The 14,100-nt window shown below is 43.4% G+C and overlaps 1 protein-coding gene across 2 annotated transcripts in view; it reads right to left on the bottom strand.

Annotated features, from left to right (window-relative positions):
- LOC131456311 (thyrotropin-releasing hormone-degrading ectoenzyme-like) overlaps nucleotides 1-12,999 on the bottom strand; it is a 102,315-nt gene extending 89,316 nt beyond the window's left edge. The window contains exons 1-2 of one of the 2 annotated variants that reach the window (XM_058624560.1): nucleotides 12,875-12,999; nucleotides 1,517-1,761 (exon numbers count right to left, since the gene is read on the bottom strand). In XM_058624560.1, the coding sequence (XP_058480543.1) occupies nucleotides 1,517-1,689 (173 nt within the window). In that variant the 5' untranslated portion in view covers nucleotides 1,690-1,761; nucleotides 12,875-12,999. Of the gene's footprint in view, nucleotides 1-1,516; nucleotides 1,762-4,459; nucleotides 6,758-12,874 lie in introns of those variants that run through there. The other variant, XM_058624559.1, reaches the window with a different exon arrangement.
- Nucleotides 13,000-14,100: the final 1,101 nt, after the last annotated feature.

Genomic DNA, 14,100 nt, shown 5'->3' with positions numbered 1-14,100 from the left:
TTTAACCTAAACCCGATTCAAACCCTAAAACCAAACATTAACTCTTTAAACGTGTGTGAATGTTATGGTCCTCACAAAGAGACACATACAAGAACACACACACACATAGGTGTGTGCAGCTATTCTTCTCAGGACTCTGCATCCACATTTATTCCCTAACCTTAATTTACATTAACTTAACCACAATTCAAGTCTTCAAGTCTTAGCCAGAAATGAGGTTCTGCCTCATTAGGACCAGGTTTGGTCTCCATGGAGGACTACTGGTCCTGACAAGGTGACAAATACAAGCGCACACACACATAAGCCAGAAAACCAGGTCTTAACGCTTCAAAAAAGCCTTTAAAAGTTAAAATTTCCTTAACTTCCTCTGGTTTGTATGTGTTTGGTCCTCACAAAGATACATATACAAGAATACACACACACACACACAAAGGTTTGTCCAGCTCGTCTTGTCAGGACGTCCATTAATTTAAACAGACTAAAAAAGACTGACCACAATGGAAATCTTAATCCTAAAATTACAAAGTTCTTCTGCCTCATTAGGACCAGGTTTTGGTGAGAAAATCAGTGATTTAAGCTCGCAGGGACACAGGAGCTGCTGGTCTACTGCTGCCTCGTGTGGTCACTTAGTGTCACTGAGGTAAATCTGAACAAAGGTTTTTAAACGCTGAATTCTACAAAATAACACATTTGAATTTACTGACAGAGGCCGCAGTGGATCAGAGTCAGTGCTTCTTATGTATGTGTGTGTGTGTGTGTGTGTGTGTGTGTGTGTGCACCTCCTGGAAACACTATTCAAAAACCTCAACTATCCATTTAAGGACCTTTAATCACAGAAAGACTGAAAAAAAAAAAAAAGGGAAAATCTGGCTTGGTCATAAATTAATTAAATAAGACTTTGTGGGAGAGGAGAGTGGAGAGGACGTTATGTTATGAAGATGTTATTTTACTGCGGTAACACACACACACACACACACACACACACAAACCCATGCATGAAATAATAAATGTATCAGCACACAGTCTGTTTCCCATCAGCACCGTGGGGAAGAAATCTGATGTGGAAACAACTCTGCAGCAGATGCTTATGGGAAATTCATAAGGAGGGAGTGAGTGGTGTATGTGTGAGCGATGTGTGTGTGTGTGTGTGAGTGTGTGTGTGTGTGTGAGTTAATCAATGTCGTGGATGTGAAGCTCTGACCTTTTCTTGTGGAACCACCTGCTGCTGCAGAAAAAAATGATTCAGTGTGTTTTTACAGCGCGTGCCTGTGTGTGTGTGTGTGTGTGTGTGTGTGTGTGTCTCACTGGATCCCTCTGGAGATGAACCTCACACTAAAGACCACTTAATTAGGGACATCTGCTCCAGATTGGGATGGGGGGGGTTTGGGGGGGTGATGACCTCAGGCTGATTTTCTGATTTTCACAAACCACCATTTGCGTGTCTTGGCGTGCGTGTGTTTGTGTGTGTCTGTGCATGCATGCGTGTGTGTGTGTGTGCGTGTGTGTGTTGGCGTACCGCCGCTCCCTCTGCAGCGTGTACGAGCTCCTGAAGAAGCCGAGCAGCTCGTCCTCGATGGCGGCGTCGAAGCTCACGTTCAGGCGGTAAACCCTCATGGGCTTCATCTCGCGGTGCAGCACCACCACGTACATCTGATTGGCCGGGAAGGCGAAGTGGCGGTGGACGCGCATGACTCCGCCCCCGGGACGGTTGTTGGGGCGACCGCCCACGCCTCCCTCCGCCGTCACCGTCACGCGGTCGACCTGGAAGAAGGAGGAGGAGTTAGACTGAACGAGTGAAGAGGAACAAACCTCTGACTGAGTTTAGTAAACTTTAGTATTGAGTCAGTAAATAAACCTTTAACGTCAATAAACAACAGAAAGTTAAACGACAGACGACGATGGAGTAAAAATGGAACTGGGAATAGCCGCAGGGCATGATGGGAAATCACGTGGCAGCAGTGGCGACGATGACGAGCCCGTGGCTCTCTCTGACCGCCACACATCAGCAGCCAATCAAACGGTGAGCGTGTGTGCGTGTGTGTGCGTGTGTGCGTGTGTGTGCGTGTGTGTGCGCGTGTGACGGCACGTTGGCTCTGTGATGAATGGAGCGATCGATACAAACAGAGCGGCTGCTGACACCGAGAGGAAACGCCGGGGATTAAAAGGACGTCTTTCATGTCTTTTTCTGGCGAGTCAGCGAACGCCGCGCCAAGCTGTGCGACGCCTTCAAACGTTCAGCTGAGACACAGACACACAAACAAACAAACGGCCCCTTTAATTGTGCCGTCTGCCGGTCGGTCGGTTTATCGGTCGGTCGGTCGGTCGGTCTTGATTTCCCCAACATTGTCCATCGACAGATTCATTTTCACAGTGAAACAAACGTTGCTTCAGGTGAAGAAAACCAGACCAAAAGAACCGACTCTGCAGTTCCCTTCAGACCTTCTATCAATGAGCAAACTATTTTAAGAATGAACTGATTTTTATCTCGCTGTGAGACAGACAGGAAACTGAAGGTTTATAAACCACTCACTCTCCCACACCAAACCCCATAGAGAAAATCAGTGATTTTAGCTGGCGGGGACACAGGAGCTGCTGGTCTACTGCTGCCTCGTGTGGTCACTTTGTGTCACAGAGGTAAATGTGAATGAAGGACTTCAAACCCCGAAGTCACAAAATAAGACATTTGAAGTTACCAGCAGTGGATTGAAGGCTCCTGTGAGCTGTGACGTTAAATCACTGATTTTCTCTATGGGGTTTGGTGCAGAGTTTTCAGATTTAAAAAGCTTCTTTAGTTCGTCAGCAGGTTAATGAATGTCTGCACTTCAAAAACTGTGATGATGTTTTCAGATCTTTTCCACGCTGAACGTTTCTTTGACTTCGGAGAATAATGCGATCGTTGCAGGAGGGGTTGTTTTTCTTTCGTTTGTTTGTTCATTTTTGGCCGTTACCCGGGCTGACAATTTTCCCTTTTCACAACGAATTAAGTGTTAGAATACCTCAGGAGACCCGGCTACCACCAGACTGACACCTCTTTATTCACAGCGTGCTCGCACACAAACAACAGGGGCTGCAGGGTTTTTAATTGGCCTCTGCCCAAATTAGACAGATTCCTCCCTGACTCACATTAGGCAAAGATGACCGGCCTGAAAAATCTCGACGCTCAGGCGTTTCTCTGAGGCTTTCTCTCACCGCGCCGCTTGTCTAAAAAAATTGGGCTGAGGCAGCAACTTTGACTGTTAATTAGCCTCGTTAAGGAAACCTCGGAGGCCAAATCTGGAAATAAACATTCTTTTGTCTGAGAGTGGACGGTTTTTCTGACACGCAGAGCTGAGCAGAGGTCCAAACCCGACCAACGGATCAGTCTGGAATGAGTTTTCAGGGAAAGTACCAACTCGTACTTAACGATATACTTAAATGCCGTAAATGGCAGAGGCAAAGGGAGGGGGACGCTGAACATATGTGGAGCTTCATTATCAGCAGCTTTTATTTGATATAACTCATGATTGACTACATTTTCTACAGGTAATTAAGAAACATAACATCATCATTGTCATCAGAAGGCGATTAAATTCACAGTTGTTAAGCACTCGCTCTCCCACACCAAACCCCATAGAGAAAACCAGCGATTTTAACATCACAGCCGCACAGGAGTTGTTGATCCACTGCTGGTGTGAGAGAGTAGAGACTAGACATTTGGTAGGCGAGGATGTTTAGATATGAGCTTTGAACTTGGCAACTGATAGTTGTCAGTATTTCTTGGTCACATGTTAGTTGACCAGGTATGAGACTGATCAGAGTTCCAGTGATCGACGAATTTACTGCCAAGAAACATCAGGTTATTTGGGGACAGAAGTATAACGATGTTAGCATGTTAGGTCAAGGTCACCCAAGAACTGACACACAACAGGTTTGTCTAACTTAGACTGGCTCCCTATGTAAGGTCGTACAATCGTTCTAGACTATTCCTCATGTTGCTCAAAGGCAGATCATAAGAATCGCACAATCTCTCTCAACGTTGACTTTTTATCTTCAGCCGTCAGATCAAAACATTTCCTCCCCATTCCTCTCTTGTTTAGTTTCAAAAGATGCATCCCCCGTTTCTTGCTCTACCAGTTAAATCTTTTCCTCCTCAATTTTATCAACAACTTCTTAAAATCAATCCACTTTCAAATCCGAGAACACCTCGATCAGATATGGAACCAAAGAAAAGAAAAAGCTGACAAATACATAAGACCAGAGACTTCAATTGTCTCCCGAAAAGGACAAATTGGCAACATCTCTCAAGTCTTTGTAGAGCAACAATTATCAAAAGTGTTGAGGAATGAAGCATGAATCAGGCTTAAGGAGTTCTACTGTCATAGGGACTACCAAGATTTATCCAATTTACCACAAACTCCCTGTTGACGAGAACGTTCAGTAAACTTTTTCAAGAACTAACTTCTCATGTCGGACAACGTACCTCGAGTCGATCGGCGTGCAGGACGATGAAGCGTGTGGCGTTGACACACTCCAGCTCAATGCTAACTTCTCCAGAGAAGGTGAAGTTGTCCATAAAGACCGCGAGCCGCAGGTCGTAGTGACGCGGCCTCACCGAGCCAGGCAGCCGCAAGTTTCTCCACGGCTGAACCGCCGCCTCCTCATCCCCCCTCTCCCCCGTCCTCTCCCCTCTGCTCCCGTTCAACTTGGCCGACCCTCCGGAACCTCTGGAACCCGACCCACCGGCCGCTGCCTCACGGTTCTGCCCATCACACTCCTCGAAGCGGACACTGAGCACCACAGCCACAGCCGTGACGATAATGAGGGTGAGGATGGACAGAGCAAAGCCCAGAACCAGACGTTTGTGCACCGTGATGTGGCGCTCCGTGGTCCGGGGCCGGACCACCACAGACTCTGCCCACTGGTCCGAGAGGCCGCGGCCATTCCGCATGGTGCCCGGGCTGCTGTCGTTGAGTCCCATTTAGCTTCAAGTGTCACTTTAACAACAGAGAAATGTCCTGAAGGGGCAAAGTGGGAAACAGGTTCCAGCTCAAATGAAGGAACATTTATACTCGAGTCAGAGGAAAAACTCTGTTTGGGTGTTTCATTCGTCCCAGATTCAAACTCCTCTCCGGCTAACTGTTTCTGCCGAACCTCTCGGGGGCGAGTTACATCTGTGAAAACATGACCTCTGACCTCGGGCGCCGTCGGACGTCCTTCAGCTCTGACACGAACACGGCGCGTTCGTGGCTCACATTTCAGGAAACAAACCCGACAATCGAGAGAGGGCGAAGTGGCCGTGTGCGTTCTGGTTTTAGCGGCGAGGAGGGAGAAACAGGAAAGAAAGGAAAAAATCAATGCAGCATGGCTTGATTTCAAGAGGAGGCTGAGAGGAAGGAGGAGGAGGAGGAGGTGGTATGCCGTTGAGGATGTGGCTGTACAGTGAACGTACCATCCATGGACTTTCACAGCAAAGAGCTCGAGTCACAGCGGAGTGGATCGGGGCTCGAGGACGCGCCGTCGGACGACGATCCTCGCCGTGAACTCCACACAAATTTGACGGACGTGCAGTCAAAGAGAGCGAGGTCTTAAACGAACGCGGGGGGACGACTTCCGCGCCCCGGCGGACGTCGTAAAGTTGATTTCTTCCGAGTTCAACAACAGCTCCACCCGGGCAATAACGCGCAAATAAATCCCCAACGCGCCGTTACGGGATTATTGTTATTACTGTTGTTCGGTGGGAAATTAAAACGCCACACAGAACATTAGGGTCAGGGTCGGGAGCCGCTGATGATTATATTACACAATAAAGAACTGACCAAACATTCATGTGTTCATTTAATTGATATTTTTGTTTGCAGATTTTGTTCTAAAATGGTTTAAAATCTCAGCTCCAGACAAATGTTGTTATTCTTTTGAGGGAAAATTTCTTTGAATGCGATTTTGCTTTAATTTTGACTTTGTTTTTTTTTCGTGGCAATGACCCTTTCCCTCTCGTGGGAACCCGGGATTACACCGGATCGTTAATTCTGTCCAGCTGATCAAACTGATGGATCCGGACACAACGAAGCGGATTTTAAAATCCGTCGATGGTCTCGATCGATCCGGTCCATATAACGGGTTGATCCTGGTGTTAATGATGAGCCGGTAAAGCCGGTAAAGATCCGCCTGAACTCCCCCGGTCCCCGCGGTAACTTCTCCTCTCCCTCCAAGTGCTCAGTCCCGGGATGAGCAGCGCGTGTCCCGGTCACAGCCTCTCATTTCTCCCCGGTAGAAAAAAAACCCACCGTCGGTCGCATCCACACCCGGGACCGTCCGTTACGTTACCGTCACAAACATCCGTTAAACCGCTTCATACCGGGTTTCAGCGCCGTTACTGATCCGTGATCGAGTCCGAGAAGCAAACATGTGTTTTTTTCAGGATTTTTCCTCCGGTAAATTCACAGTAAATCCTTTAATGTTTGTTTTTTAAAATAAATAAAATAAAAAAAAAGCATCGGATCCGTTTCCACTCAGTCCGGTAATGACGCGCGTGCTGCGGATTATCCCGGGTTAGCGGCACGCGACAGCTCCTCCGCTTCTCCCGGTTTGATCCTCCTCAACTTTTCAGCGCAGCAGCGCGAGGAGACGACGATGATGAAGATGATGATGAAGATGATGCTGTGATGCTGCACAGTGAGGATGAAGATGATGAAGATGATGAAGCTCCGCTGTTATTATTCTCTCCATCCACCGAAGAAGAGGAGGATGAGGATGGAGGTGAAGGTGTGTGTGTGTGTGTGTGTGTGTGTGTCTAAGAGGAGGAGGAGGATGATGGGGGGGGGGGGGGGTCCTCGTGGCTCCTGATCGGCGGCGCGTTCGTGTGTGAGCACGAGCCCAAACCGCGAGAGAGAGAGAGAGAGAGAGAGAGAGAATATGAGGAATGAAGAAAAGGAGAGGGAAGGAGACAAAGTGAGAGAGGGTGAATGGAGAGATGGGGAGACAGGGAGAGAAAGAAGGGGGGGGAGAAAGTGTAAGAAAGAGAGAGACTGGATGAGAGAGAGAGAAAGAAGGTGGAGAGACAGAGAGGAGGAGAAAACAATGGAGATAGGGAGAGAAAGAAGGGGGAGAGAGAGAGGAAAAGAAAGGGAGCGAGAGAGGGGGAGACAGAGAGAGGGGAGTAGAGAGAGCTTCACTCATCACTCTATTGTCATCTTTTCTTTTCTAAACAAAAGAAATGTAATGATGATGAATGATGATGTTACACACACACACACACACACACACACACGCACACACACACACAAACTGTACCAGTTCACTTTCTCACACAGAGGTTGTAAACATGAGGTGCGTGGACCACGTGTGGTCCTTCACTTAAAACAAAGAGTTATAATTATATTTTTACATGTAAATGTGTTTTTGTCATTACATCATAAATACATTTCTATTGTAAACAAATATTTTGTTCCATGTACTTGAATTTTTCTTCACTTGATCGCCCCCTGCTGACCAGTGACCCTGGGGTCATTTAAGGTCGAGGCCCCTGGTGTTTGTCAATAAAGTTTTATTTTTTTTCTGATATTAGTGATGTGTAGCACAGTAAACAACCATAGTATTATTATTATTATTATTATTATTATTATTAGTATTATTATTATAATTAATAATAATAACCATGTAAAGATACAGTATGTTACAGATGAACAGCAGTGGTTCACAAACACTGGGTCGGGACCCACAGATGGGTCACAGGGAAACTTTTGAAGATTTCGCACCAACTTTTTAGTTACCATTTATGTGGATATGTAAATAAAGAAATAGATGAAAATATGAATGTTACAGATATGGCTGTAATTTAGTTGCTACATTATATTTACATTAAATTTGTTTGTTTTTAGTTTGCGATTTTTTAAAAGTGGGTGCTCTGCTACGATATCACGATATGTAAGTCATGATACAATTACTATCACAATATGATATAGTTAAGTCATAAAAGATATTCTCACAATATTTCAGTCACGATATCACAATATTTATGTCATGATACAATATTATCATGATATTTAGGTCACAGTACAATATCACAATATTTAAGTAACGATACAACATTATCACAATATTTAGGTCACAATACGATACACAAAATGATCGCAATATTTAAGAAAGAATACAATATTATCACAATATTTAAGTCACGATACAATATTATCACGATGTTTAAGTCACGATACGATATTACCGGTCTATAATGACACTAAAGCAGTTAAGAGAATTTCCGACGCCCTCTGAAATGGGGAATTCCGAGTTCCGACTACAAGTGGAATGTACTATAAAAATAAAAGGCTCTTTCTGTGCTAATAAAAAAACAAGAATTCATATAATCAGGTGATTGTAAAAAAAAACATTTAGTGGTTATTTTGTGTACTTGTACTCCTTTAAGTAGTTTTTAAATTGGTAATTTTACTTATATTTAGCTGGAATAGTGAAAAATGTAGTTTTGGAAAACTGTTAACATGTCTATAAAGTTACCTACTGGAGCTTTAGTTGTATGGGATGTTGTTGTCAAACAAAAACATCGACCACCGACACAGAATGCGATAAAAAGGTAGCATTTAGCTTCAATGAGTGTGATGTAAACATACACACACACACACACACACACACACACACACACGTGTATAACACACACAGTATGAGACAGATGGGTAGGAACACGCCAGTCATTGTAAAATTAATGGTTCATGTGAAAGCCAATCAAATGCTTGGCAGCCTGCGTCAATAGCCAATCAAACAGCTGTCGGCGTTCACAAGCTCGACGTATGACGGTGTCACCTTGTTTCCCACCTTGGGTTTGTTCTTCTATACAGTCTGAACCATACAGGAAAAGGGGGCGGAGCCCGGTCAAAGCATTTCCTGTTTTCTCACATGAGCCAAGTCAGATTTATGCATATTGTGACTTAAATATCGTGATATCGCATTGTGACTTAAATATCGAGATATAGTTTTGTGACTAAATATTGTGATATTGTATTGTGACTTAAATATCGAGATATCGTATTGTGACTAAATATCGTGATATCATATTGTGACTAAATATCGTGATATCATATTGTGACTTAAATATTGTGATATCGTATTGTGACTTAAATATCGTGATATCATATTGTGACTAAATATCGTGATATCATATTGTGACTTAAATATTGTGATATCGTATTGTGACTTAAATATTGTGATATCGTATTGTGACTTAAATATTGTGATATCGTATTGTGACTTAAATATTGTGATATCGTATTGTGGCTTAAATATCGAGATATAGTATTGTGTCGAAATATCGTAACATCGTATTGTGACTTAAATATCGAGATATCGTATTGTGACTAAATATCGTGATATCATATTGTGACTTAAATATTGAGATATCGTATTGTGACTTAAATATTGTGATATCGTATTGTGACAAAATATCGTGATATCATATTGTGACTAAATATTGTGATATCATATTGTGACTAAATATTGTGATTAAATATTGTGATATAGTATTGTGACTTGAATATCCTGATATGGTATTGTGACTTAAATATCGTGATATCATATTGTGACTAAATATTGTGATTAAATATTGTGATATCGTATTGTGACTTGAATATCCTGATATGGTATTGTGACTAAATATCGTGATATCATATTGTGACTAAATATTGTGATTAAATATTGTGATATCGTATTGTGACTTGAATATCCTGATATGGTATTGTGACTAAATATCGTGATATCATATTGTGACTAAATATTGTGATATCGTATTGTGACTTGAATATCCTGATATGGTATTGTGACTTAAATATCACAACATCGTATTGTGATTTAAATATCGTGATATCATATTGTGACTTAAATATTGTGATATCGTATTGTGACTTAAATATTGTGATATTGTATTGTGACTAAATATCGTGATATCGTATTGTGACTTGAATATCCTGATATGGTATTGTGACTTAAATATCACAACATCGTATTGGGATTTAAATATCGTGATATTTAGTAGTGTGGATGAAGCTGAAGTCTCACAGGGTTTGAGGGGTTTCCACACTTTGGGATAATAGACACACACACACACACACACAGAAATTGCACAGCCAATTATAGAAGTGTTTCAGCCAAGTGGATCAAGGTGGAAGACAGCGGGACGAGTGAGTGAGTGAGCGAGAGAGAGAGAGGGCCGATCTAAGTGGGTGGCACACTCTTCAGCCTCGGGGTAGATTGGTGTCAGAACACACACACACACACACAGTACAGAAAATGTAATGAATGTGTTTCACTTGTTAGGTAGACAAGACCGTGTGTGTGTGTGTGTGTGTGTGTGTGGTCTCGGCACTTGACACCAATCTAACAGCAGCAGCCAACGCATGAAAGTATGAGGGAGAGAGCGGGAGGGAGAGAGAGAGAGAGAGAGAATGTCAGAAAAGACATGAAGCTGAAACACACGCTGATCCAAACATCAATATTTCAGATTCTGTGAAAGCACAAATCCATCCATGATTCATTGTTACAGAAGAAAAGCGTGTGTGTGTGTGTGTGTGTGTTTGCAGTAAACAGAGTCTGATAACTGGGAAACTGCAGGACTTAGTCAGAGGCAGAATGTGTTTGATGATCAATGTTTGCATCAGAAACTTTCACTTAACTCAAAGTCTCGCCAAATAAAATGAGAAATCTGCGTCACTTTCCGGTCTGCGACGTCTTAAAGAGCGCGTTTCACGTCTTTATCTCACCGTGAGACAGACTTTCCAACAGGAAACTGAAGTTTGTAAAGCACTCACTCTCCCACACCAAAGCCCATAGAGAAAATCAGTGATTTTAACGTCACAGCACACAGGAGCTGCTGCTCTACTGCTGCCTCGTGTGGTCACTTTTTGTCATTGAGGCTAATGTGAACAAAGGATTTGTAATGCCGAATTTTACAAAATGACACGTTTGAAGTCAGTGATGAAGGCAGCAGTGGATCAACAGCTCCTGTGTGCTGTGAAGTTAAAATCACTGATTTTCTCTATGGGCTTTGGTGTGGGAGAGTGAGTGCTTTATAAATAAGTGACACAAAGTTTGTTTTTTGTGTTTCGCCGTCACTCGGCACTGAAACACAACTGTGTGACAGGCAAATATCCACTCTGAGGGGAAAAAAGACGTCTGCTTTGTTTGTTTTGTCTTTGTTTTTTCTCCTTGTTGTCAGTTGTTTTATCTTTCATTTGTTTCCCTCTCTTGTGTTTTGGTCTCATCTCATTTTCACCACTTCTCTCTGTTATGAGATAAAGAAAGCACAGTCAGATCACAGTGTGTGTGTGTGTGTGTGTGTGTGTGTCCTGGGGTGTTAACAATTTATTTTTTTACATTGTGAGGCATGTGTGTGTCAATATTCTCTCACCACACTGGAGTTGTCAAACTGGTTAACATCTGTGTGTGTGTGTGTGTGTGTGTGTGTGTGTGCTCTCTCTGTGTGACGCTGATTAAAAGTGAGAGGTTTGTGATTGCCTCAACCCTCCGTGGAATTATTAGCATAGTATGCGCACGTACACACACACACATTACATACACACACACACACACACACACACACACTACACACACACACATTACATACACACACACATACACACACACACACTACACACACACACACACTACATACACACACACACACACGCACACACACACACACACACACACAGGAGTAATTGAGCATTTCTCCTGCACATTACATGTAACAGGATCTAGCTGCTGGAGCTCACCGCCATGCTAACAAACTACGATTCACTGTTTACTCGCCATATTCAAATTTATGCAGATGAGACGCAGTAATAGATGAATGGGCTTGTTTGTATTTGCACATCACTCCCCCTCCCTCCCTCCCTCAGTTTTCAAACCAGGAGGAAAAATTCGACGCCAGTTCTTTCGTGACGCACAGAAAATGAGATTTCCTCTCATTTACTCAGGATAAATGTGAAATTAGTCGAGCGGTATTTTTAACACCCGATAACCCGCGGCGAGCGGGATGGTTTGTAAAGATGAGCGAGGTGAGTTCAAAGTGGTTTATGTTTCCCATAATTAGAGGAGAAATTCAAGGTTTTCAGAGACGCAGACACACCTGCTGGAGTCTACGGCGCCTGTGGACGACAGTTTCCTTGTTTTCTTTGCTATTTAAAACATGGGAAACTGAAGTTTCACTCTCCCACACCAAACCTCAGAGAGAAAATCAGGGATTTTAACATCACACCACACAGGAGTTGTTGGTTCACTGCTGCCTCCATCAGTAAATTCACATGTCTTATTTTGTAAAATTCAGCATTTAAAATCTTTTGCTCAGATTGACCTCAGTGACACAAAGTGACCACACGAGGCAGCAGCTCCTGTGTCCAGGAGCTTAAATCGCTACTTTTCTCTATGGGCTTTGGTGTGGGAGAGTGAGTGGTTTACAAACTTCAGTTTCCTGTTGGAAAAGTCTGTGTCACAGTGAGATAAAGACGTGATTGTCGTAGACTTAATCTGATGTATATTTTATTAGCTGAGTGTTCTGTAAAGTAGTTTGTAAACCACTCACTCTCCCACACCAAAGCCCATAGAGTCCGTCTCCGTCCATCTCACAGTGAGATAAAGACGTGAGACACGTTTTTATAAAGCATCGTAGACTCAACCCGACGTGTATTTCATTGGCAGCCATTAGCAGCAGCAGGTGGCGCTCACAGCCCCGTCAGTGCTGTCATCAAAACAGCCAGGACTATTACTTTAAAATGAAATGCCAGTTCTTTCTTTCAGAAGTATTTTTCTGCCATTTCATCAGGAAAAGACTCTACATTTGAACCACGTGAGAGAGCGTGGAAAGACTTCACTTTCTTTCTTTCTTTTCTTTCTTTACCTTCCGCGTCCTCAGCTAATAGCAGAGACCTCGTCCATGACAGGCACCGTGAAGCGAGAGCGGGCCGGTCCTCGCCTTCCTCTGGACTGGACCTGTCGGGCGTCCCCCCTCCTCGCCACAGTGATCTGCTGTCAGAGGCGGAGACACAGACGAGAAGAGACGGCGCTTTTATCCAGCAGCTGTCAGAGCAAACTCAATAATATATCACACCTCTTTAGACTCTTCCAGGGTTTGTTTGGGCAGAGGGAGAGCGAGCGATTCCTTATCCCATCAAACACTGAACATACGTGAAGTTCAATAAATAAGGCAAAATAAAAACAGAGCCAGAGGCGAATACTGACGGCTCGGCTCACGAGTGCGACTGTAAGAGCCAAGCAATTTAAATTTAATGTGAGTTAAAGTAAGAGCAGTTTAAATTTATTTATTTAATTTAATCAGGATTAAGTTTGTGTTTTCACTGCATTTGTTTGATCAAATCAGGTTTTCGTGGCGTACACAAAAATGATTACGCCACGTACTATCAAACAACACTTTTTTTTGCAATGATCGGAATTTCGCTCCCTGGTTTTTTGTTTGCAATTCTGTCCATGGGCGGGGCTTAGGAAGCTGCCTGCCGATTGGCTACCGAGTTTGAAAATAGTCGTGGGCTAAGAGTCGCCATCCGTCTGGAACTCGTTCGTAATAATCTCAAAGATAAAGTGACACGTCAGATGATTTTGCCTCTATCGCACCAATCATATATCGTGCTGCTCGCCTATGTCGTGCCAAACGTCTATCACACCGCCCACCTCTATCGTGTCGTTGCGATGTATAAGCATTTACATTTCAATGTGTTCTGTCATGTTAGCATGTTGTTGTGGGTTTAAGTGCAGTTTTGTATATGTTATTATGCTGTTCACGTAAAAAGAGTTGGTAACTCGCAACAGCTGAAAACTCTACGTACAGCACATCAGTATTGAAACTGTGTTCACTGTATTGTCCATATTTAAATAAAATAACATATTCTATTAGATTGGTATGAATCACCGAATAACGTGGCATCTGGAATCCGCGAATAATCACGGAGTGTGACGTCAGTCGCAGCATCAGGTGTTTACACACACACACACACACACACGCGCACGCACGCACGCACACACACACACGTGCTGCTTATGTTTGTGTATTTATATTTGTTGGAAAAGAGAGTGGAGGAAATTAAAGCAGACAAACAGTTTGTTCATGAG

The sequence above is a fragment of the Solea solea genome, chromosome 3 (genome assembly GCF_958295425.1).
Source record: "Solea solea chromosome 3, fSolSol10.1, whole genome shotgun sequence".
Classification (NCBI taxonomy): domain Eukaryota; kingdom Metazoa; phylum Chordata; class Actinopteri; order Pleuronectiformes; family Soleidae; genus Solea; species Solea solea.
The sequence above is the reverse complement of the archived record's forward strand: the minus strand, read 5'-3'. Positions and strand labels throughout refer to the sequence as shown.